This window comes from Bactrocera tryoni, chromosome 1 (genome assembly GCF_016617805.1).
Source record: "Bactrocera tryoni isolate S06 chromosome 1, CSIRO_BtryS06_freeze2, whole genome shotgun sequence".
Taxonomy (NCBI): Eukaryota; Metazoa; Arthropoda; class Insecta; order Diptera; family Tephritidae; genus Bactrocera; species Bactrocera tryoni.
The window spans coordinates 72151427-72177540 of record NC_052499.1 but is presented as its reverse complement, the minus strand read 5'-3'; the positions used below and the strand labels follow the sequence as shown (position 1 = coordinate 72177540).

At 35.9% G+C, this 26114-nt stretch overlaps 2 protein-coding genes across 2 annotated transcripts; one reads left to right on the top strand and one right to left on the bottom strand.

Moving 5' to 3' along the window:
* Window positions 1-429: 429 nt before the first annotated feature.
* LOC120781508 (neuropeptide SIFamide receptor) lies at window positions 430-24809 on the bottom strand. The gene is made up of 7 exons (XM_040113732.1): window positions 24556-24809; window positions 19698-20673; window positions 8073-8172; window positions 2456-2904; window positions 2210-2384; window positions 1582-2144; window positions 430-850 (listed from the first exon to the last, which is right to left on the bottom strand). Exons 2-7 carry the CDS (start codon window positions 20659-20661, stop codon window positions 639-641), a joined length of 2463 nt encoding a protein of 820 aa, XP_039969666.1. The 5' UTR covers window positions 20662-20673; window positions 24556-24809; the 3' UTR covers window positions 430-638.
* LOC120781514 (A-kinase anchor protein 14) lies at window positions 4793-5869 on the top strand. Its single transcript, XM_040113738.1, has 3 exons — window positions 4793-4940; window positions 5015-5124; window positions 5489-5869. Exons 1-3 carry the CDS (start codon window positions 4929-4931, stop codon window positions 5634-5636), a joined length of 270 nt encoding a protein of 89 aa, XP_039969672.1. The 5' UTR covers window positions 4793-4928; the 3' UTR covers window positions 5637-5869.
* Window positions 24810-26114: the final 1305 nt, after the last annotated feature.

Genomic DNA, 26114 nt, shown 5'->3' with positions numbered 1-26114 from the left:
CCCACAATTAAAAACTGTACTTAAGATTATACGCACCTCTAACTAAGCTAGACTTAACTATAGCACTTGCGCACTGACATACAAACATTCAATACACCAATACACCTGTAAACATGTATGTGTGTATTTTTGTATGCACCTGCTCTTAACACTGACTTAAACACCTAGCATACATACAATCGTAACATATACATATACATACATATAAGAAATGTGCGTTCTGATTACAATTTGCTTTTCACTTTGTATGCATTTGCTTCCCGTTACACTAACACACTACGTTTAGGATATGTATGTAAGTTACAACGCTCAATAGTACACTTTTATGTGTGTGTGTGTGTGGCGCGCTTTGTTTTTTTTTTTTTTTGTTTTTCTGTTTGTAAGTATGTGTGGCTGTATGAAATTTTTAGTATAAATCGTAGTGTTTTGTTGGTGTTGTTGTTATTATTAATTTCCATATAATATAATATATAGCAATGTTAATACGAATAATCATTTATGAAATGGCTACGTTGTTAATCTTTCAATTATCTGCTATTATACTAGATTTGTTGTTATTGTTGTTGACTAATTTTCCTTTGCAATGCAATTTATAGTATTTATTTATTTAGATTTTTGTTGTAATTTCTTTAAAAGAATTACTCAAAAATTTCTATATTCCGTCGAGGCGATGCGAGCGCACCGCCGAGTGATGCCTCGGTTTTCTTTAAGATCGAGACATGATGTCCAGTGCCGTCACCCGTGCGAGTGTGACACGCAATTATGGAGTCCTGTTTGTTGAGAGCACCGCGGCGTTGATCGGCGAAAGAAATAACAGAATCCTGCTTTACCAGCTGATGGCGTCTGGGCTCTATAAATAGCAGGAAAATAACAGAAAATATATATAAGTGTGTCTATATGTTTTATAGACACCTTTAAAGATGAGGTTTATAAAAACACTACAAATGCTTTCAGCGTATCTTTATCTTTGGATAAGATCACAAGCGATTCCTTCTCACGTAGTAATTGTTTCATTGTTTGAGGGCTAGATAGATTCATAGAAATAAATTGATGCTTTCACTGCGATCTAAAGTCTTTTGTGCTCTCTTCTCAGCAGATAGACTCACATAGGTCCAGTGCAATGTTTATTGATAGTTTTCGAAACAAAAATGGTTCGACTGGAACAATTCGGGAAATCTCGAATTATAGCACATAATATTCATGATAGTTAAAACATTCATTCCAGAAACTTACTGAGATAATGGAACAAAAATTAGTTCTCGTTTTTTTAAAAAACTTCCTATGACTTAATCTAATAAAAATGAAATTTAAAGAGACATGTAGCCTAAAATATCAAAATTCCGAGTCACTATCAATAACATAAATTTTTATTTCCTCAAGCTTTCAACTAAAAAATTGTGAAAGGGGCACTCGAACACGTGAACGATGCCTTAGAGAAGGTAATTCTAGATCTTTACGTTATAAGAAAATAAATACCATATAAGTATTGAAGGATTTACTTATGTGGCATGAAAAAACACACTTCTCTGTGGTAAGATTTAAGATACTAAACATAGTGGAACAATATGTTAGATCACTCACCAGGCCTTTGATCCACAAATGAGATCACTGAGTCTTGTTTGACAAACTTTTGTCTTTTATATTCCAACATGGCGGCGCTGGTGCTGGGCGAACCATAATTGTGTGGTGTATCCAATTTAAAGCTCGTTCCACGTCGTGAATCAATTGACATGTTGTCTTGCGTAGAGCAGGAGTCCTGGCATTTATCCAAACCATTGCGTCTAGCATCCATATATGAAACAATCGAATCCTGTTTGGTTAGTGACACTTTCGAACCATTACTATCCTGCTGGCAGAGCATGCGACGTGATCCATCGCTAGAGGCGCTCTCTTGCTTGATCAAAAACTGTCGTGAGCCATGTGAGTCTTGCTTCAGTAACATTTGCTGTGACAGATTGCTGTCCTGCTTCAACATGGCGTTGTGATGATGACGACGCAACGATTGATGCTCATAAATATAGGAGACAGCGTTCGTCTTACGCAAGCCAGGGCTGCTGGGACTCTTCCGTGAGCTATTTTGGTGATAATGCGAGGACTTGCGAGTGCTCGTGGTGGACGAAGCAATGGCGACGTTATCATAATATCTGTAAAAATTCGTTAGGCTATAAGTATCATATCTATTTAAGCATAAATCGTAGAAAAAAAGGACCTTATGCGGGCACAGCATGAACGGGATTGTATAATAGCTGCAAAGCCACGTCGATACTTTTTGTTGAAAAACGCATATAAAATGGGGTTAATGCAGGAATTGGAAGAACCCAGCCACTGCGCGAAGGGTGTCACCTTGTAGAGCACCTCGCTTTCTTCGTTTGAAAGTTCTCCACCTGAAAAAAAGTAGAAAAAATTAACAATTAGATTTCAATAATCCAGAAAAAGTTTTTCCATATGAACTAACCAAATTTAATACGTGCGAAGATCACATAGAGTGGCAGCCAAGACAATACGAACAGTATAACAACTGCTACAAGCATTTTGATCACCTTCACCTTCGACTTCTGTTGCATGCGATCCATTTGTGCATCCTTTGAGTCACCGGGAATCGAACGCGTCGACACCTTTATCCAAATCAACACATAGCACAGTGTTATCAAAGACATTGGCAGTAGATAGCAGGCCACTAAATGGGCTAGGAGGAAATATAGATTGCCATTTGAGCCGGGTGGCCACACCTCCTGACAGAGGTAGAGGTTCGGCGCTGCCGGAAACGAGTCAGCGGCCGGCACGAGATCAAAATATAAAAGCCAGGGTATTGTCGAACTCAAGGCAATCAGCCAGATGCATAGTATCATGAAGCGTGCGCGACTCTTTGTCATCTGCTTAAGTGGCCACCAGATTGCAATGAATCTGAAAATGTCAAAAATATTTATGCATGCAATTTAGTAGCCATAAAAATGCAATTAAAAAGCACTGAAAAGTTAGCATATTGCTATTGGGAGGGCATCATTAAAGTGGAGGGGAAATTATTGTCGTTTATGACTCCATTTCACATTGATGTCAACGGTTTACTGGTTTGCACTGAAATATTATATATGTAGCTATATACAGGGGGATTAAATATGAAGGAAGGCAACTACGAATTTAGTTCATTTTAGGGAAGAACCTTTAATAATTATTCTTCGTCTACTTAAATGCGAGCTAGTTTTACATTAGCTTCGCGGATAACTGAGAAGATATTACGCCTACAAAAAGTGAAGACTCCATTCCAGTCATTTCTTCTTTTCGCAACGCGAAGCCAGGTCCTTCTCCACCTGGTCTTACTAACGGAGTGGAGGTCTTCCTCTTCCTCTGCTTTCCCCGGCAAGTACTGCGTCGAATACTTTCAAAGCTGGTGTGTTTTCGTTTATACGCACGACATGACCTAGCAAGCGTAGCCGGTGTCTCTTAATTCGCTGAACTATGTCAATGTTATCTTATATCTCATACAGCTCATCATTCCATCGATTGCGATTCTCCGTGGCCAACGCGAAAGGACCACAAAACTTTCGTAGAATCTTTCTCTCGAAAACTCGTAACGTCGACTCATCCGATTTTGTCATCGACCATGTCTCTGCACCATATAGCAAGACGGGAAAAATGAGTGACTTATAAAGTTTGATTTTAGTGCGTTCCGAAGTAGCACCTGTTGGCTCGAGTTATTCTGCGCTGAATTTCGAAGCTGACATTGTTGTTGACGTTGATGCTGGTTCCAAGATAGACGAAGTTATCTACCACTTCAAAGTTATGAATGTCAACAGTGACGTGTGATCCAAGTCACGAGTGCGGCGACTGCCAGACCAATTTGTTTTGCTTTCTTATTTAGTCTGCAGAAAGCAGAACTAACGGCACTTTACAATATCATCGATAAACGCCAGCTTTTACCAACTCGATTAAGTTCTGCAACTCGAATTATTTTCTCTAGCAGCAGATTGAAAAAGTTGCACGACAGGGAGCCTTGTCTGAAATCTAATAGGTCACAATCTGAAATATTCTGAACACATTTATTGAAACTTAGTTCCCGGGAAACTAGAACTAGAAATAGGTATTTACGAATTCACAAGTCAATAACTCCACTTTATGACCTAAATGCATATATTATTTATTTTATTAATTATTTTTTTATTTTATTTTATTCTATAACCTAATTCCTACCATGTGACTAATTAAGTTAGTGGCAAAATTCTAAGCGCTCTGACAGCTAATAAACTCACTGTCCATGGAAAGCAACAAAATTTATGAAAAATACTGAACTTGATCTTATTAGCTATCAATAACAGTGACTGAACAAAAAATCAGCGCATAAAGCAGCTACGGCATCGATCATCGTCCAGTGGAACAGCTGATTCGCGGGGTGAGTGCCAGGGCGGCCATTCGTACGTTAGACACATATGAAAGTATATACGACTGGCGACAGAGCGATCTGGTTGCCCATGCAATTGGCGCCAGCTGTTGCCACATGTATTTATATGTGTACATCTGTATATACTTGCAAATATATTTCACATGTACATATGTACAAGCATTTTGCCGCAGTTGTCAAATGCAACTTTTGAAAAGTTACATTGAATAGAGCCGCAATGCCAATCTCCTTGGAGCCCACAGTAGACTAGATTAAAGCTTAGCGCGGCGCTGTCACCTCCACTACCGCTATAACATACGCATTGGTATGCCGGTAACTTACTTTCCAGCGTTAACATTGACCGCGGTCGTCCAGTTTTACTTCAATTTAACTCAGTCTAGTGGCTAAAATCTAAAATCGTCAAAATTGTATAAAAGCATTTGGAAACGCACTGAAATACAACAGTCACATTAATCCCTCCGTTGCAATAACAACACACCTTCCAGTAGTTTAAAATAGTTTCCACTTTTCAAAACCCCACACACAACCAAAAATGTTCAAAATCGTAAGTATTTTTGGAAATCTGGGGAAATGCTTATTTATCAATTTCTTTTTGCACTCCGGTGCTCTTTCAACCAGGTGCTTGTACTCTCCGTCATCGCCTTCGCTTGCGCCGAGCCTGGTGTTGTGGTTGCTCCTGCCGTACCCGTTGCGCCGATCGTGCATCACGGCGCACACGCTGTGCACTCGTAAGTAGTTACCGTTAAGGTGGCGCAATTCATATTTAAAGAAAAGTGCGAAATTTTGGAATTATCGATAAAATATCGAATATTGATATGCATATAGAATTATATGTACTTAAGTAGATGAAAGTCTTCGAAATAAATAATAGTATTCATTCCAAGTGTTGCCAATGTGCAGTCTGCCTGTCAGCATTTGCACTGAGTTGGAAAATTGGATTCTTCTTTGTAGCCATACTAAAATATTCATTGTATCTTGAATATTTTTTGCATTTTTCGGATTTTTCTCTTTTTTTGTCATTTGCTTTTTTTTTGTTTTACGCACTCGGCGCATTTACTACGAGTATTAAGCATTTTCGCTTTTTTATTGCAGTCACGTAATTCATCATCCCGTGCCAGTGAAGACTGTCGTGACACCAGTCATTGCCAAGCCAGTGGTGCCACTTGTGCCGGTCGTAAAGCCAGTTGTGCCTGTAGTTCCAGTCCATCATGCCCATCCGGCCGTTGTTGTGCATCACTGAGCGCCGGCAGCATGGCAGCTGCAGGCGCCCCAACACCAACGCCAACTCTCTCCGCAGCACCCGCAATCAACCAGGAACGTTGATGAGGATCAACGAAAGAACGACTCGAAGTTAATCGAATGCAACAATGGCTTAGTGCGTTAATATATGTAGATTACAAGCTCCCTACTCCTATCCCACTTCCCCTTCATTCTTACTTTAATTCTGTACTATGAAATCCCTGAAATTAGTTAAATACAACAAGCAAAACAACAATAAAATTTTGTAAAAATCACTTAGCACGCTATGTGTAAGGCAATCATGGCATGCATGATGTATGTCTGTATGTAGGTATGTATGTTTGTATGTGTGTTTTGGAAACGTGGCAGCGCAACGGAAGGTTGTTAGTTCTTGAACACTATGAACATTATTACATATGCGCAAATATTCGCAAAAAATCATGAAAGTGCAAAAAGTTGGTTGAAACATTTTGTTGCGTTTCACCTCTTTAGTTTTCCATTAACTTTTGAAAATTTGGTTTTCGTTGTTACTGACGGTGACTTGTACTTTGTTTTGAAAAAAAATATAGTATTTAATTATATTTTTACATACATTTGTATTTCAGAGCGCTTGTGCCAGGTCATTCACCAACAAACTTTCGAAAGCTTTCGGATAATTTGATTATCTAAAGATGAAAGTAGTTTGTGTTTCAGTAGGTAAAATTTGTTAGTAATCCACTCGGCGTCAATATCAATTAGCGCAACTTCGTTGACAGAGAGCCAAAAAAAATTGTAACATGTGATCCATAGAGATACATTTTTCAATAGCATTTTTTTTTCGAAAGAATGTGTTTCGCGATCTTCGCTCGTGGTTAATATAATTGACCTACTGAGAGTAATATTCGCACCACCATAACTCATCTTAAGACCCAACATTCATTATTGGATAATATGCGACCGAATAGACCACATCCAGCCCGCAGTGGAGAAAATATAGACGCCGTAGCTGTGAGTGCACACGATGACCGTGAAGAGTCGATTCGACGCCGTTCTCATCAACTCGGACTGACGTGTGGAGCAACTTGGCGCATTTTCCGTCGAGATCTTAAATTAAAAGCATACAAAATACAGCTCGTTCAAGAATTGAAGCCGCTCAACCTTCCCAAGCGACATCATTTCGCTCTATGGGCTCTTAAAAAGTTCCCAGAAGATCCGACGTTTTCGAGATAAATTTTGTTCAACGGTGAGACCCATTTCTGGCTCAATGGGTATGTAAAGAAGAAAATTGCCGTATTTTATACAGAAAAAATCATCAGTCCATAATTCCTCAAAAATTATGCCGCTGAGAACGTAAACGTCAATGGTGACCATTATCGATATAAGATGACTGCAATAGAAGCTCGTGATCTCGGCGACACTTGGTTTCAACAAGGCGGCGCCGCTTCCAACACATCGCATCATTCAATGGATTTATTGAGAGAACACTTCGGTGAGCAGATAATTTAAGATTTAGGGTCGGTAAATTGGCCACCAAGATCATGAGATATCACACTGTTAGGCTTTTTACGGGATATGTAAAGTCTAATGTTTATGCGGACAATCCTGTTTCGATTCAGGCCTTTGAGCAAAACATCTTGCGCTTCATTTGCCAGTGACCAGCAGAAATGCTCGAACGAGTCTTTCAAAATTGGACTCAACAGATAGACCATCTGAGACGTAGCGGCCATCATTTGAAAGAGTTAATTTAAAAAAAAAAATGCCAAAGAATGCTCTTTCGAATGATAAAAACATTCCTCAATAAGTGTGTTTTTTCTTTAAAAAAAGTAGGGAACCTCGAAATGGATCACGCTTTATAATTTTTACACGCTAAACAGGGTATACGAGTACTAAATATGCTACGAAGTTTTGTAACCCGCTGGTCGAAATGTTGGAGCCCCAAAAGACGGAACTTCGTCTTCTTCCATATATTATCATGTGCCATGGCACCGGCAGATAACTTGACCACAATTTTGTTTGAGTTTTTTTAACATTCGTGAATTAGTTCAAATAATGAAATGTATTAAATTTAAGTGAAAATTTATATTTTTGTGTTCATATATATTTTTGTAATTTGATATATATTTTTGTAATTTGTTTTGACGAAGACTATAATGCTTTCTTTTAATGTTTTTCGCAATGCAAATGAAATTAATTAGCAAAACTCCCCACAGGGATGCTAAGTACCGCCCCTTGTAATCAGTATACATTAAGCAAATATATATATATTTTATTTATCCATGGTTTAGAAGCATTTTCTGTGCGTTTAAATATACAAAATCTCTTTTTCTGGTTTTTGTAACTGATTTGTATTTCGCTTGGTCGACATGATAGGCGGCAATGTTAATTTACATGTTACAAGAGCCGGTTAAATTAAGGACTATTATGACAAGTGGGTAGTGTGGGTAAATGCTTTACTTACCTATCCAGTGATACGGCAATTAGACTGTAGACGGATGCTGCCACAGATACGCCCTGTATGTATGGCACTGTCTTGCACATCAGCCAGCCCAGCATCCAGGCTAAAAGAAGAGCATTAAAACAAAGGCAATTAATTAGAGTAACTGGCAATGAGACAGACAATTAACATAATGGGAACATTAACACATACAACTGTATATATATTCTATGACTATGTGTATATCGATATATATAGAGCGATATATTTTTTGGTTTCATATTTATGGCTTTAATGTTACGAATTTGATTTTGATACTTATCCTCAAGATGTCAGATTCGTCTGGTTTTGTTTTTTTGAATTAATGAAAAAATACTATTAAAGTATTCAATTTTGTAACGGTTATATAAAGAAGCAACTGCCTTTTCTTTTTCCGTTTCAAGTCAATGATTTTGGTAAAATTTTCAATCTCTCCATGAGTCCGTCTTATATTTCGTTCCCTCAAACCCTTCATACCCAGAAGTGACATAATAGAATCTGTATCTGACAAATATTGGATGCATCTTTGGATTTAGTTCTTCAAAATTTTGGATTTAGTTTTTCAAAATTACATTAAAAACTTTTCAAGCAATTTTGTGCATATTGTTAACCCTCTTAGCATGTTTAAGACCTTTCGATTAACTTTTATACCATGTAACACCCACCAGAAAATTTTTTACAAATTTTCCAATAATTAATAGACAAATCTATGCAAATTTCAGCTCATGAATTCTATTTTTGCAAACAGCGTCCACATTCTAATATTTATTGACTTTTGATGTTGTTGTAGCCGCAGAAAACAGTACCAAAAAAAATTTTATGGAATAGATTATAAAAATCATTGCTGGTTCCACTTTTCGCTAGCTACGTGTGAGAATCCCAAGGGAAAAGCTCAGTTTCAAAGTCATGTGTCTTGCTTGCATAGCAGTCTACTATACCTACACACACAATCTCATTATACACATACTGTATAAATTGCAGATGCATATAAATCAAGCAAGAATCTCGTACACGTAAATGCCTTATCAGCAGAAAAGTAGATGAAGTGCTCTTGACTTTGCACCTACTTATGTAGATGCGTCGAGTACATTTATCTGCCTGTATATCGGTATGTGCGTATGTTTATTATGTACTTGTACAGCACGGTGCTTTCTCAAGCCTGCTTTAAAATGTCATTCAACAAATGTTGCGTATACGCCGTGAAGGACGAGAGATGCTATTGCATTGGCATTGATGAGCCATGCATACATAAATATAAGTATAAAATTATTTGCGCATGTATGTGTGAATATGTTGGGGTATATATTTTAAATATGTGCAGGTGAACAAAATGTCATTACCTCCAAAGTGAGTTAAGAGCGCAAAGAAAAAAAGATGAAATCACATTCTTAACACTTAATTACACCTGAGGTTAATATGTGTCCTTAAGGACGCAGGACGGTAACAAAGTAATACCTATTAAATCGTTGTGATATATGTGCGGCTATATAATTTGACCAGCATCTAAATTAATGCTTGTAAGGGCAATAAAAGGCACGTGTGCTAAAGAGATTATTACTAACATAAAAATTAACAAAAAAAGCAACGTATCGAATGTGAGGCATAAGATATTTGAAAAAAATTTTACTGTCCATTTTCGCGTTTTATCACAATTTCGTGAATATTTAACTGGAGAACTAATAGCAATCTATTTACAGCAAATCAACTTATAAAAATAGTAAACAGCACCGAAGTGTAGACAACATTTTCCACCCTTATATACTTTTTAGCGCAAAATTCGCAAATGTCAAGATTTAAAATAATTTTTACCCTTCACGCGTTAGAGTTTTAGTTAGAATTTGAGATAAAATTATTTGCTTAAAAAATTCAAACCATAGAAAAATTATACAGCTCTGCTGCAATTGATTATCTCACACGTGGATTACACAAATGAGATAAGCAATTTCGGTGTAAATTAACCGATTACCAACTGAAAACATTCCGCAGCCAAAGACTACAATTTCCGTTGGCAATTAATTTTTATTAAATACAGTAAAACCAAAAAGTCATATTCATAAAAGCCACTTTGACTTTCAGCACCAGGGACTACGTGATAATTGCCGTTGACAAAAGTTATTAAGCATAAAAATGCTTACGAACATTTAACTCGACGTTTTGCCGTTTCCCCTGTTATGAGGAAGATTTTTGCTTTTACTTTTACGAGCAATACAGTAAACACTCTAATTGACTTTCCTCATTGCCCACATGAGCAAAGCTTCCGAATTCGCATTTTTATAACGGAAACCGAAAATTCGCCCCCCTAAACATTTTCGCACACGTGCTCCACGCACACGGATCTGCTTTCATTTCTACATTTGTATCTGTGGATAGGTAAGTAACTGTGTCTATATACCTGTAGCGGTGTTACAATTATTGTTATAACAGCAAATTTGATCATAGCTTTCAATATACTACAAATATAAATTTATTAGCAATAATTTTTTATGTAATTTATCGATAACGTATTACGTGTAGTATCCGTATATCCGCGCGAAAAAATGAGCTCAATTTAGGGCGAATATAAAGTCAACATATGTTGGGAATGTCATTACTATATAAGCGCCTTTAATTCCTGTTCTTCTTCCAGATAACGATGGGGGGAAGATGAAATTATAATTTAACTATTTTTTTTTTGGTTTTTTATTTTCGGATAATTTCCAGCCGAGTTATGGTGAACACCGCAAAGTGTTTTTTTCTCAAGACGTTCTGGGAGAAGCTCTGTTACCAGCTTATGCTTCAATATTACTGCATGAAAAAATTACTCTAGGTTGTCAAAGGTGTGGTCAGTAATGTACAAAAGGTCCGAATAAAATTAATCAATCCGTATTTTCGAAATAAATTCGCAAAAAACAAGTCGTTTTTTTACCTTAAAAACCTTCCGCACCTTAATTTTCCCTTGAGCTTAAGTTAATCCCAGTAGAAAATTGCCACCTCACAGATTTTGATACAATCACTCCATATATGAATATTACATTTTAGAGACATTCTGCGAGTTTAAATTTTTTTTGCGCTCTCAAATTGAAACAAAGAGAATAGGTTAAGAATTTTTTGAAGATAATGCTCAGTACTGTATTTCATTAATATTCTTTTAAGTCATAGGCCTCATTGAACTTAGCTTATCTGCAGCACAGCAAATTGAATTGCTGTGGCGCAAGACAATTTTAATAACAATCGTCTCATACCGCTAGTAAACCATATTTCAAAACAAGCTTAAAGAATGATTTTAGACTTGCAAAAAAAATATTAGAGCTGCGGCCATTGTGAATGCCGGTTTGTGAGTTTGATGAATTTGACAGATAAACAAGCAAAGACATACACTTTTTGTTTACTTGCTATATAACAAAAAGAGTTATTTTAAGTGAAACACATACCGTTAAGTTTATTTTATGTACTGCAGTTATGCATAGATTTAAACGTAAACTTCTGTCTTAAGAACAGACATTTCAATATGACTACATCTGTTTGCACATATGTATGTTTGTGCGGCTGTCTATGTGTGCAATGCGTCCATAAAATCGCCGACGTTGCTGTCAATGTTGACATAAACATGAAAGTGATTGCTATTGCACTGCCGGGTTGCATCGACAATAGCAGTTGCAACGCGAATAACCCTGACGATTAGGTCATTGAGCAAAATATTTAGGTCAATTTAACCAGCCGCAAATAGCCTTGGATTCACCAATATAACCTTTCACCTGCCCGCCATACCGTCTGTCATGCCGTAGCATATAACTACCATAAATATCGGTACCACCTACATTGCTGCAGCACACGCCTTCTTGTTGCTTACCACAGACACACTTGGGTACACTAGTGTACGTGCTGATAGTGATTTTGTGGTTTGAGTGGCGCATTCCAAGAGGCTCTTTGCAGACAGCTGCCGCTCAGAAGCAGCAAGTTGGACGCTCTTCACTTGTATGTGCCGAGTGTGGGTAAAAAAATATACCTGATTCCGTTCGGTGGGCGGTAGTTGATGGAGGTGCAACATTGTTTTCACACCGCCCTCGGTTGAAACGTGTGTGCATAACTGCAGGGAAGTAAGTGTTTTTAGGGAGGATCCCCCACTTTCTTAATTTCATTTCTCATTGAGCACGCTATCATTCGCGTAGATTTTCATTGCTTTCAATGCTCGTAAATGCCAACCCACTTTCACGCATATGTACATACATACTCTGATATATCTATATACATATAAGTATGTATACACCCCTTATATACTGGTAGACGAGGTTTACCAACGCCGCCGCGCAACAGCAAAGTAAGTTCGTATCACTTTTGCCGTTACCATAAGACCTTCGGTGTCAAACCGGCTCCTATCAACAACTGCCTGCCTGCAGTGCATTTGACCTCCGAACATTTACCATCTAGTACATTCCTAAATGCCTATGTACATATGTATGTATGTATGGATGCATGTTTGTGACGGTTTAACAGTTATTTTACATTTGCGGGCTGTCAAACTCAGTGCATTAACAAGCAAGTGAGCGGAGAGAGGAGAACATAATCGCTTAGTTGTTAACTAGTAATATGGGTTGTCAAACTCCCTTGCTTATATGATTTTTAAAACGTTTTCGAGCCTCAATCACATAACGCCAGTTGTTTGTGTGTAAAATTATTCAAATAATGATGTGTGTATGTGCAAATGTATTACTAAAGAAAACTAGAGCATTGATTTCTTATTTATAATTTCTTTGTATATTTTTAGAAGTCCAAATGTGGGGCATGACTGTTTTTAGTGCTTGAAATATGAACAACATTTGTTTTTTTTTTAATGTAAATATATTGTTATTTTTAAATATATTATTAAAATGAAATATTTTTTTTAACTAAAATATTTTGTATTTCAATTATATACTTTTTTACAATATTTTTTTATAAACTCTTGAACAAGAAGAAATGTGAAGAATATTTCAAATAGCATTGATTTTTGAAAAAAAGAGAAATCATGAAAGTTGTAAATTAAATTTATTTAATATTTTTATTCTTATTTTCGAGTTTAAAACAAAAGCTGCAAACCAGAAAAAATATTTTACTTTATTTTAAACATTTTTAACATCGTAAAAAGTTTAAGCGCCTTTCCTAAGGTACTAGCATACACATTTTATTTCGATTGGAGATGGTTTAGTTGTGTTTGAGTAATCTATACGAGCCAATATTTACAGTTTTGATTTAGACTATAGTATTTTAATTTATAGGTTGCGATTAAAATTTGTATATCTTTGGTAACATTGGGGCGGGTGTTACATCTTGTAGAAGCAATCTGAGAAAATTAGGTTTTTATTTATTGAGGACTCCCTATTACCCATTTGTACATATTTTTATATGTGTGCGCACAAACATACATATATGATTATGCTACGTAAGATGAAAGATATTTTGTTTTAAGCTAAAATTCGTTTTTAAGGAAATCAAGGTGGAACAACCCAATATTTTACTGTAGAAAATAGGCGTTGATGTTACTATGATCCCCAGGATACTTTTTATTTGTTGAGAATTTTATTTTGTATGTTAGGAAATTTTGGAAAAATGTTTAAAAATAATAGACAGTTTCTAGATAATTTTTTCAAGTTCTATAACGAAGTTAGAGCTTACATTAATGTATGTGTTGGTGTTTGCAGTCAAAATAAGAGTTCACATCAATAATTAGTAAATAATTATTGTAACGTAATTATAAAGTTTTAAATAAGTTAATGTTTTATCTGAAATTCAGTTGGCTGCTGTTGTTCTAATATTTCTTAAGGGGTTGCATGGGTTTACGGGTTTAAAAAAATCGAATTCAAATTGATCCGAGTAATAGTTTCGGAGATACAGTCTTGGAAACTTGTGCACTCGAGGCTAGCTAGGCTAAGTGCGCCGTCTTTAAACGCGTTTTTCTCGAAAATGTCTTTTTGAAGTCGGTTGGCAAGATTTCTCGAGAACTACTCAACCGATCCTCATGAAATTTTGCACAGGTCTTTGAGATACAATTCTTAAAGACTTGGACACAGGATTTTTTTCGATTGCAACTATTTGAAAAATAAAATGTCGCAAAAATTTAATTTTTTTGTAAATATGTCTGCACAAAATCAAATTTTCAGTTTTTCCTTCGTCCAAGTTATAGGCTAAGTTTTTAATTAAAAAACGTATTTCTTTATTTTTTAATCTAGATGATCCTGTACGGAGTTATTCTGCCAACGCGAGCGCATCTTTTTTTCCGAGGTGTCACTGGAAATGGCGTCGCAATGGCCCAATTTAAAATAATTTTTACAAAATTCAGAATTTCTTTGCTAATAGTGTATATTCGTAACAATAAAAAATTCTAATAAAATATTTCATTTTTATATTTTAAGAAAAAAAAGTTGAAAAAAAGCTGTTTTTTGCCCGAGGAGACCCAATAATCAAATCTAATTTCTTAAATTTGAAAAATATAGTCAGACTTCGAATTAAATTCCGAAAACTGTAGTGATTGAGTTTCATTTAAGATGTAAACAATTTTTTTACAAACTGATTTATTTTAAAACAATTACAGTTTTAGCATATAAAAATTCTGCAATTATTAAAAAAATAAATAACAATAATTTGCACTAAATGAAATTGTATCGCTTGAAATAAAAATATACTATAACTGTATTTTCCCTAAACAACAACGAAATTGGCGTTAGCAAAAAGTAAAGTTAAAACGAAACAAATTTGTATGAAGGAAATTCAATTATTTAAGAATCTTTTTTCTCTGATTGGCGCGCTTAAAATTTTGTTTAAAATTTATAAGCTTTTATACATACTTAGATTAGAATAAACATATTTACGAGCATATTAGATAATATATACATACATTGCACATCAATTCGAAAGCAAATGATTTAGTTAAAATTGTAAAGAGGGTAATAAACATTTGTTGGAATCGTTGTTGAAATCTATTAAGCGCACAAATAAGTCTGCATATGATACACTCTTGACCGAGCCTGATTGCCTCATTTAACCCACCACCCATGGTTCATGCAAATCAACCGTCGTCTGCGACTTAGCCTTCGACTGCCTGCTGCCCTGTCAACATTCCGTACATATGTATGTATGTATACGGATCATGGGCAATATGCTAGTGAATGAGCACTTTCATATCAACACACACACACGAGCAGACACATACACATATAAGTGGAATCTTATTTCTCATCACCTGAAAACTATCGACCCAACACTGTCCAGCAATGGCTCTGCGTTGCCTCTATACTACTCACCACACCTTCTTGCGCTGCAGGCGTCTAAATACCCACCATTCCTCAAATACATACAAGAAACATATGTACGTGGCAAGAATGTACATAGCGCCGACACTTGAACTCGGTAAAGTGTTGAATATATTCTGCTCACCCAATTGACCCACAAAAATTAGACTCAGACTCACAGATTGCCACAAATTTCTGCCCCCTGCTAGGCGCTGTGAAACGGTACATGAATGAGTGGGTATACAATGTGCCACGGCACTTTTGCAGATACGTGTGTGTATATGTTTGTGTGAGTACAGACCCCGACAACTTTTTCCAAGCAAATAAAGCGTAGTGTAGAACAAATAAACTTTCGCCTCATATACATACTTACACATGTACATATGTATGTGTGTGGTACATGGTGGAACATGTGAAATTAGGTCAGTACTGTGTCGATGATCCTTTGAATGGCGCTCGGCTTTTGCTGTTTTGTTTTTGTTTTTACCAGCTTTAGCTTACCACAACAAACACCAAAATATACAGACATGTAGACCAATACTGTCCACAATAAACAAAGGTGTATGTGTGTGTGCGGCATAAAAGACAAAACCAAGGTACGCTGGCATTTATGATATGAATAATAAACTTGAGCGTTATGTGCGCTGTACACACACATATTCACAAACATGTAGGCGCCACATACACATAAAACATTGTATATTATTATATTACTGCCATTACAATCACTATTGAAATGCTGCAAGACAAAGACTTTTAGTGCTGAGCCTTTGAAATTCAATAACAAGCAAATTGTGTAGGCAAACGGTGAAATTACGAAATCAGTACATGCAAAACTCCATTCAACGCACATTACAGCTCAATCAGTGACACAAAATATTCTTTATACTAATGTATTTGCAAGTGTGTATTAGCGTCTTTATTTTAAAGTCGGTCTAGGCAAATGCCACACCAACATTGATTAACCCGCCGTTTGTGGCGACAGCTTATTCACTATGCGTACCTACACATGCATATATGTATGTACATAGTTATATATAAAAATATGTATATGAAAGTACACTCATATACACACACTCACTCCCACCCGGCAGAGAATCTCCGAACAGTTATCATAACGCACGAAAATGAAAAGACTATGTGAGTAAATGGGCAAATGGTTCAATTTAAGTTCAAATCTGTTTTTAAAACAATGGTTTATTAAACTATTATATTCCAAGAATTTTTATACGTAGAAGTATTAAATAATACAGTAATCGCAGCAATTAAAGAAAGTACATCGTCAGTACATACAGAAAAATTAGGAGAGTTTTTGGGCGAAAATAGTTATGACAAAAAAATCATTTCAAAAATCTTATTAAATTAAAGTTTTACTTCAGTCATTCGATGGACGTGAATGTTATGTTTTGTATAGGACCAAGGAACTTTTGTCTATATGTAAAACTTTAATTTTTATCCCTTTTCATACCAACTATTATCTTGAAAATTTTTTTTTATTATTTATTACTCCAATTTTTAAATTATTTTCTTAATTTTTAATTCGAAACATCTTGGATAAAAAATTCAAATTTAAATTTTTACTTCGATTTTGAGATTAAAAATTAAAATTTCAATTTCTGATTTCAACATTGGAATTTCATAAGAAAAACCGTGATCAAAATTGAAATTTTTTTTCACACCAAAATTTAAAAAAAAAAAATTTTTTTTTTTTTGAAACCAAAAATTTTTCATCAAAGAACTCGCAATGCTGCTCGCAATTAAAAAGTGTATAATAATTTACTATTTTTTTTATTACGAAGCTATAGCCGGCCAACTGTTTGCATACAAGTATAACGGAAAAGTTTTGTAGCTCCTTTCTAACCATCTAACCAAAAGGTTTGATGTGTACAACCTTCAAGACGACTTAAATTTATTTGATAAGGAAATGAGATATTTTGTGAAGACCTTTACCTTAAATGACACCTACATATATGTCATAGCGTTTCAATCTGAATAATATGTTCGAAGCTTAATGTCAGCTTATAGAAATTTCTATAGTCTTATTATGGTTCCTAATCCTATGTAAATGGACCAGTTCAATGCTAGAGCATCTCCTAACGGGTTATGCCGAAGTATATATACCAAACTTATATCTAAAAGCAAAAACTGTGGCATTGTGTGATTATACGCCCATGTGCATGTGTGGTTAAAGATTACTCAAATTTTTGGTTTCAAAAAAGGAATTCGCATCACGAAAGCAGCAAAATATAAATGAAGCGGCTTTGAAGTGCCCCGAAAATGTGTAATGAAACGTAAAATTGAAAAATATGCAAAGACATAAGTACTTAATTTTAATGCTTAACTAAGCACAGATGTGTGCAATTCAACTGTTTGCATGACGATAATCTTATTAAGACTACGTAATACTTAGAATATATGAGCGGTTGTTTGTGGATGTGTGTGGGTATGTATTTGCCAACCAACTTTGTCTTATTTCTTTTAGAACAGAAGCAATGCTATGTAAGTCTTATTTATAACTTTGCCTGTCATTATTGTTGAAGGACATGGGATTGATATCAAGTGTTTGTAAATACTGCTGAAAATATGTATAAATACATATACATAAGTACGTACATATGTACATATATACTTATCATTTATGTGTGTATATTTTAATGCGATACTTTTCCTGCCGCAATTCCAATTATAAAGCAAATCACTGGCATTAAGTGTTACGTGGCGATTATCTAAACTTAAATTTTTTATATGTCTGCTATATATATTTATAAATACATATATGTATATATATGGCTAATGTCTATTTTTATACATCAGAAAAAAAGCTTTCCATTAAATAACGTTGTCGAAAATAATCTGCAAAAATCATTATAGCTCATTAATGTTTAGGTAGTTAACTTTTTATACATTAACCGAAATAAAGCGAATCAATCATTTTTTATATTGTGAAACAGCAAATTGTCTTTCATTCTGTTATTTTTTATGAGGGGACAAATAAACATGTTTTTATTTATATTTAACATCCTATAAGAAGTTTAGACGCCACAACCTCTAGCATTACTTGCGAAAATTTAGTTTTGTTGCTTGAAACCGTTTAAGGGTAAGCAAATATTGTTAAGTAAAAGTTCTTTGATCTAGTAGAGGAGAGCTTTAAAGTCATTGACACAAGTGTGAATATCAGTATATGAATTCTATAAGATAATAGTTGGTTATCATTTTAATGTGTAGTACTATGGGTGCTCCAATGCCTAGCTCGTCTGTTTGAAAAATATTTGACGAGTTTGGTAGACGAAAAGGTAGACGCACGCATACTCAACTCTATTTTGACTCACTTAATATATAGAAGACCAGTTTTAAATCATTTTGTGGACTTTTGTATTGTTTGTAAATTAGTCCCTCCTGACAAATAATTAATTCGTGCTCAACATGGCGTATGAGTAACTTTTGGTTAGAGTACGTATAGACCGTGTATACCATCTGATCATATTTCAGCCGAACTGATAATAGAAAACTACATTTTCACTAGCCTCTGGAGCTAGTACAAGCACGTCAATGATTACATGTTATTAAATTTTCTATACATACATACGAGTATAATAACCTACGCTGCGAATTTTGTTTTTTCGATTGGAGCGCCATTCGCTATATTGTTGGATAGTTTCCACGTGATATAAAAATTCACGTCTAATTATCATTAGGCATGAAATACATTTTCAATAACTTCGCGAGCTTCACTGAACGCTTTGTGCGACTCAAATAATTTTATTTCTGATAAAGTAGACTTTCCATTTGCCTTCCGTAAACGTAATTCAATTGGAAACATATCAAGCAAACTCATTGTTAATTTTTTATTCTTCGCATTGTAAACAAAGAGCTGTCCAAATGCATTCTGATTGACATATGAAGATCAAACTTCATAAAAAAAAGACTGTACTAAACTAGTCCGGGTCACACTTGATCAGGTGATATATGTATATGATGTTTAAAAAGCATCGAGAGCAGAAATCAAACCATATTGAGTTTTCCTGTTTACCACTAACACGAAAATTAACATAATATTTATTAAATTATTTGTTTTGGTTAATGATCTTTCATACTCGTTTCAGGGATTTAATGCGAGCGAAGCCCCGGGAAAAGCTACTATACAATAAAAGTTATGTTTTCCGTGAGAAAAGAATTTAATTGCTTCTCTGGTTGTTATAAAATTACTAGGTTGTAATAAAACTATTGCAATTGAATAACTGGCTCCAAGTCATAATCAAAATTTCTGATTTACGACTATTTGAAACTTCTTAAGAAAACTAGCTTTTATTATAGGAAGAAGTAATTGAATTTATAATGAGATGAGAAAAATATGAAATATACTCACGCACAAAAATGTTGCTCATCAACGTGGCGGGCAAACAAAACACAATTACCAATATATCAGCAATCGCCAAGTTGACAATAAAATAATTGGTGACCGTACGCATTCGTGGCGCCCGCAATACAACGGCAATTACAAAGCTATTGCCAACCAAGCCAACCAGAAAGACAATAATATAGGCAAAGCAATAGACAATTGTCATTGTCAGCGAGTGTCGGTAGAGCACATCGAAGTCGGTCGCGCCATGCTCCCAATAGACCGTATCATTATCAGCAGTCGGCAGCAATACTGTTGGCGTCGACATTGTTTCGACGGCGGCGGTGAAAGTGGAGGATGGTGATATATCTGCCAACAAATTGGCATAAAAGCTCGTTAAAGTTGCACCACTCTGCACATCTGCTGGCAAACGATCGAGCAGCAGGTCTTCAGTCCTAAACGCATTCGGCGAACCGGTCACCGTGGCTGTGGCGGTCGTCATAACCGAACCCAACAATGTATCCATCACCAAACTGCTGGGCGGTGCATTTTGTTGTAAGACTGTTTCGTTTTTTGTGTAAAGAGTTGTGAGCGCGGCAGGTGACATGATGATGTTTGCATTGAGTGGCGATACCGACATGTTCACGTCATTGGTCGCCGTCTCATTGGAGGCGTGCAATAGATCGTTATTCATTTCGGTAAATTGCTCAACATATTCGGGATTTAGTAGTAAATCTAAAAAATTATTTGTGATATTAACGCGCTGCTCGACTAAGTCGGTCGCATTCGGTATTGCAGTGGGCTCGATAGCATTGTTCTCTCGTACGAGTTGTAGACTCGCACCGATTGTTGCTTTCTGATTGCTGCTGTCATATTTCGATGTGGGAACTGGCGTTCTATTGCGGAAAGGTTTCAACAAATTCGTACCATTTAAATGTTTGTACTTTTGTAGTTTCTTCAGAATATTTTGTGGATCGGCCGATGCTACCATAGTTGGGCTGATCTGCGAGAGGAAAGTAAAAATATAACTATGTATTAGAAAGATAATGAACTGGTAAGGAGATAATTGATTACGATGCACATACATATATACCATATATTTTTAAAAAATCTAAATGAAATAAATTTCAGTCAGAAAAACGGATCTTACAGAGTTTTTTTCCACTATTAACGGTAAACCCTTTTGATTTTTTTCTCAAATGATTTGAATCTTTCGCCTTGTTATTTGGATATGTATGAAAATTAATCCAGATAGATACATCCGGTGTAAAAATTTGACGATGGGCTTGGCTCAGCGCAATTTTAGGTTAAAACGCATATCTCAAAACCTGCTTTACTGCTTTCAACCAAATTTGGTACATAACATCTTCTAACATTTTTATGTTACAGTGTGAAAATGAGCGAAATTGGTCTCCAACCACGCCTACTTCGCATACAATACAATTTTAAATTCCTTTAGACTGTTTTCTTTCCAGTGTACAAATCAAGAAGCAATTATTATAACAAAAAAACTTTGCACGCATAATGCCTTTAGCGTATGCCACCTTATAATCAAAAATTGTCAGAATCCAACAAAAACTGTGCCAGCCTCTTCTATGTATCGAACATTTGGACCCCACTACGTATAGTTGACTTTTAACCGAAAATATCGGTCAGTCAGTAATTGAAATTCAGAAAAAATCTTTTCCTGACAATGGTATGACTCTGTGTCAAAAATTGGTTTAATTGGGTCAATACTTTTCTTAGCTTCCCTATACCTAATACAACGATTTTCGAACTTCCAGGTGATTTTATACCGCATATATCGATCAACATGTGAGTTACCTCAATGAAAATGAGGGAGCGTGTTTTACTGATACAGTGTGCCGTTATGCCTAAGATGAATAAAATTGGGAGAGAACTTGACCTAGGCTGCATATAACAAACTTAAAACATCCTTTACTCCATATGAGTATGGTATGTGAGGTACCTTAATGAATATCCAGGCACATTTTATTATTATGTGGTATATCAATAGTAGCAAAAATAGGGCGATACTACCCCAACTCCCATAAGAATTAAGGTTATTTTGAGTTAGGGAAGTTCAGCTGTATGCTTGCATGATTCCTCTGAGGTATACTTATGATATAATATTCAGTTGCACTCGAACTTTGCACTTTCTTACTTGTGTTTTTAATTGTTTATCTAATCAAACGCCTCTGTATCTCACTTCAATTCTCGAACTACATATTACTATTTCCTTCTTATTGAATTCCGTTTAAGCTTCGCATGTTTTTCTTTTTTGTGAAGGGTTTTATATCTTCGGCGCAACTGAAGAACACGTTTTTGGTTGTTTATATATTTTTTCAAACCGCAGCCGAAATTTTGTAGCAATATAAATTAGAGCGAAGCTATGAGATTTCCTATAATAAATTCAATTTAAATGAATTTACTCATAATATATTCTTTAATATAGAATAATTGATAATATTTGCAGCTTAAAAACTTCAACATATTTTTAAAAAATATTTATATAGATATTTATTTTTGATTTGCTTGAAAACATTTTAAATTTCTTTATAACAAATTTTTATCTTATTTTATAAACTGCTATTTATTTATTAAAATAACGCGAGCTACCAAGATTTGATATCTGTGAAATTCATTATTATTGTTGTTATTGAAATGCATTTACCGCCTAGCGGAGCAGATTGCACAACCTTTCGCGCCTGTAAAACAACTCAAGGTCCACTGCTATACTTTCTGCCTGAGGACCTTGTGCAGATATTCACGTTAAGGCCACCGCCGAGATGAGTACATATGTACAACAGTCATATAACATATCTATGTACACATGTATGTATGTAAGCGTATTTATTGTAGTGCAACATACGGTATTGGTATAACCAAGTAAAATGGCATCGCCTAATTTTGCAATTCCACCAACAAATGCCATATAAATAGAGATATACTATATGTATGTGTATGTAAGCGGCTATGCGCATAAAAAAATGTAAGAGGCAAAGGGCTTGAAAACCAATTTCGGTTTTGTTTTGAAGGTTGCAACTCGAAAATTTCACATTTCGCAAGGTTGCGGGCGCCGCTGGCCGTGTAGGTGTCTGTGGAGGTGTGTTTATGAAATTATACCATACATACATAAGTATGTATATGAAACACTTCTAGGCACTAATGCAACTGCAGCTGCAGCTGTTTGTGATGTGTTTGTGTATGTATTTGTGAGAGTTTCACTACAGCGCTTTATACAAGCATACTGGTATATATGTATGTACGAGTATGCATTTTATTATATACACGACATTAGAATCAATTACTGCAATTAAACACAATCCGCAATCAGTGTCGAAATTATCCGCTTACTTAAGTGCTATCTTTGCCACAAAGCTATCAACGTTGCCAAATACACAGCTACATATTGCGTATTTGTGTGGGTGTTTGTATGTGTTTTTGTATGCACAAGACTTACAACAAATATTTACGATGCCCAAATAGCGCAGTTGTAATTGTTACCGTTAAGTAGCAGCTTGACAAACTCAACCTTGCCACACTATAAAAAGGCTAACAAACATACAACAACAGCCGCAAACACACACACACACACACCCACAGAGACACACCGAGTTCAGCAACAATAACAACAGCAACGTTTACGATAGCCGATGGAGCGATAAAAAGTTCAGTAGCAGACAACAAGGCGACAATATATGACTTGGATATTTATCTGACACAAAGAGTGCGTACGGACAACCGTTACGTTTGAATGCGCGCTGCGTGCCGCTGCGCACCGATATGTAAAAGCGTTGTAGGCACTCACTAAATACTGTCGCTGCTGCTACTAACTTTCTGACTAAATTTATAACATTCAATTTATGCCTTTGGCTATGCAAGTGTGTTTGTATGTGTGCACATGTGTGTTTTTTTTTTTTGTTTTGTTGAGCCTTTTTTTCCATTACACTTTAATTTCTTTCTATTCTCTTAACGACAAGGATGACGGCGTCGCAAGTTTTGTCTCCAGACAAACTCAATGAAGGAATGACAACAGCAACAAACACACACACACGTACATACATATGTGTTCAGCGTACAAGCAATAAAATGTAATGGCACAAATGTTCCGAATTACAGGACTACAATTGTGATGCCTTAGTGAATTATAAATAAACATATGTATGTGTGCACATATACACAGTTATGTACGTATATGTATATGAATAGGTATTTAAGAAAAACGAAAACGAGGCATTAAACTAAAAAGGGTCATGGGACCATTGTCGCATAACTTTGAAAATATTTAATAACACACTAGCGTATATACACGCACACATTCACACACACACATGCACAAAAATATACACACAGTTACTCTTGTATGTGTAATAAACACTTTTTCTCGGGCAATGGGTCACAGTCGAGTGCTAAAAAGCGCTGCTAAATGTGGTTATACCGTAATTAAGTGCACGAAAGAAAGAAAAATAACAAAATATCACTTAATACCAATTGATATGCCAAAAGCATATTCTAAAGTTCAAACACACAGGCCTGAGCGCCTAAAATAACACAATAGCGCCACAAATAAATATTCATTACCCTCGCCCAGCGACCTTTTCGGCTCAAATACACTTTTTCTTGCTTTACAAAATTACTTTTCAGTTTGCTTTTTTTGCCTCTACAGCTTTGATCCCACTATTTTGACAAAATTACAAAAATTACGCTAACTAAGTAACACAGCAACTTTGAATGCGACATTGTGCGCTGCTGATTACTTCTTAAGCCACACAGCATCTAAGCTTAATTGGCTATGTAAGCGCTTAAATCCAACACCCACAAAACGCACGCAGCTCAATTCAAATTCAAAATCAACTGGTTTATCTGGTTTATCTCGTATTACCGTGAACTGCACAGCACAAAACTGGAGTAGCGTTGAGTTCAGCACAATGTACTCGTCGTACGCGTTGCCTTCAGCCACATGTACACATACAGGCACCCACCCACACAGCAATGGTAAATGTTACTATTTTGTGTTATGCTTGCCACTTTGCATATGTGCGAAAATGTTGTATTTCCTTCACTCGAACTCTGCGATTTTGTTTTGTTTACTATTGTTAAACGCGAGTTAGTTCATTCGCCTGCTTGATATTTGCATGTGTGTGTGTGTTTCCTGTTTTCATATGTGTGTCATGTGTCGATGTGGCTTTGGTCTTTTGTCTTTTTTAATTCCTTAGGCGCACTGTCGTTGTTAACGGTTTCGTGTTCAAAGCCATACTGTTGTCAAACTTTGTATGCCAGCACATTTCGTTGTCTAAATCCACATATATGTATATATGTACATACATACATCGTTTACCAGGATATATTCGCACAAACATCGGTATACATCGGCATGTGTGTATGTGTGTGTACTTGATAAAATGTATGGCACAGTTTCGCTTTTAGCGATCCACTTCGTTGTTGCCTATACGAAACTTTACGAGCCGCCCACAGCCCGCACAACAACACCGCCAACAACAGCAGCACCATGGCTTGGTTACTCTTTTAGCGCTATTACTCCCCATTTACCACTACTCTTGGCATACTCTGTTTGCTCGACGTTGTTGCTGCTGTTACTGCTCCCAAGACTTCGACTTTGTGCGGCTCTCCACACTCTCTGGCTGTCAGACATTTGTTGATGTTTGTTGCTTGGCGCTGAGTTGTGAATGTAGGTCCTTGTTACCTTGCTGCGCGCTCTCTCGGCGTTCACTCAACTCGTTTGAGTGCAATTATGAGTGTTGGACTAGACGTTAGCGCCCAACTTTCGTCCTTGCATGTTTGGTATTCCGTTTTGTTGGTATGTGTCTGTTATGGTTATATTTGTTAGTATGGCTAGCACATTTTATGCAATTGCATTTGAGTATTTAGTAGGTTTGCCAGATCTGTGGCATATTTTTTTGTTCAATATTAATGCTTGATTTGGTATAAGCATTATAGTATCTAAGCTAAGCTGCAAAAAAAATATTGTATAAATAAAAAGAAAAATATTTAATTATTTATCAAAATTTATTTTGTCGCCTCAAAGTAATCACCACCTTTCATTAGCTCGTTTCGTGATGGCCTTCAGCACATTCAGCGAATGTTGTTTTATCTCTTCGATCGACTGAAAACGGGTTCCATTCCGATGATTGTTGACTTGTTTGCATATCAAATTCATAAACCCATATCTCATCGGCAGTTTTATTGCTCTCCATGAATGTTGGATCGGAATTCGCATGATCAAGCATGTCCAAAGATACCTGTTACGATACCCTTTTTGTAAAAATTCAGCTTTATCGGAAACATCAAGCAAGAACGCGTTTCATACCCAAAATATCCATCAAAAATTATTCGAACGGACTCGCGAGGGATGTCAAGCTCTCGTGCTATCTCTCTAATACTTGCTGGACGATTTTAAAGCACCATATCCTTTACTTTTTA

Coding starts and splice junctions, on each gene's coding strand:
- LOC120781514 (XM_040113738.1), top strand. Junction 5,125..5,488: donor GGCGCACACGCTGTGCACTC/GTAAGTAGTTAC, acceptor TTTTTATTGCAG/TCACGTAATTCATCATCCCG.
- LOC120781508 (XM_040113732.1), bottom strand. CDS start 20,661: ATGGTAGCATCGGCCGATCCACAAAATATTCTGAAGAAACTACAAAAG. Junction 8,173..19,697: donor GATGAGCAACATTTTTGTGC/GTGAGTATATTT, acceptor CTCTTCTTTTAG/CCTGGATGCTGGGCTGGCTG. Junction 2,385..2,455: donor CTTCGCACGTATTAAATTTG/GTTAGTTCATAT, acceptor ACTTTTTTTCAG/GTGGAGAACTTTCAAACGAA.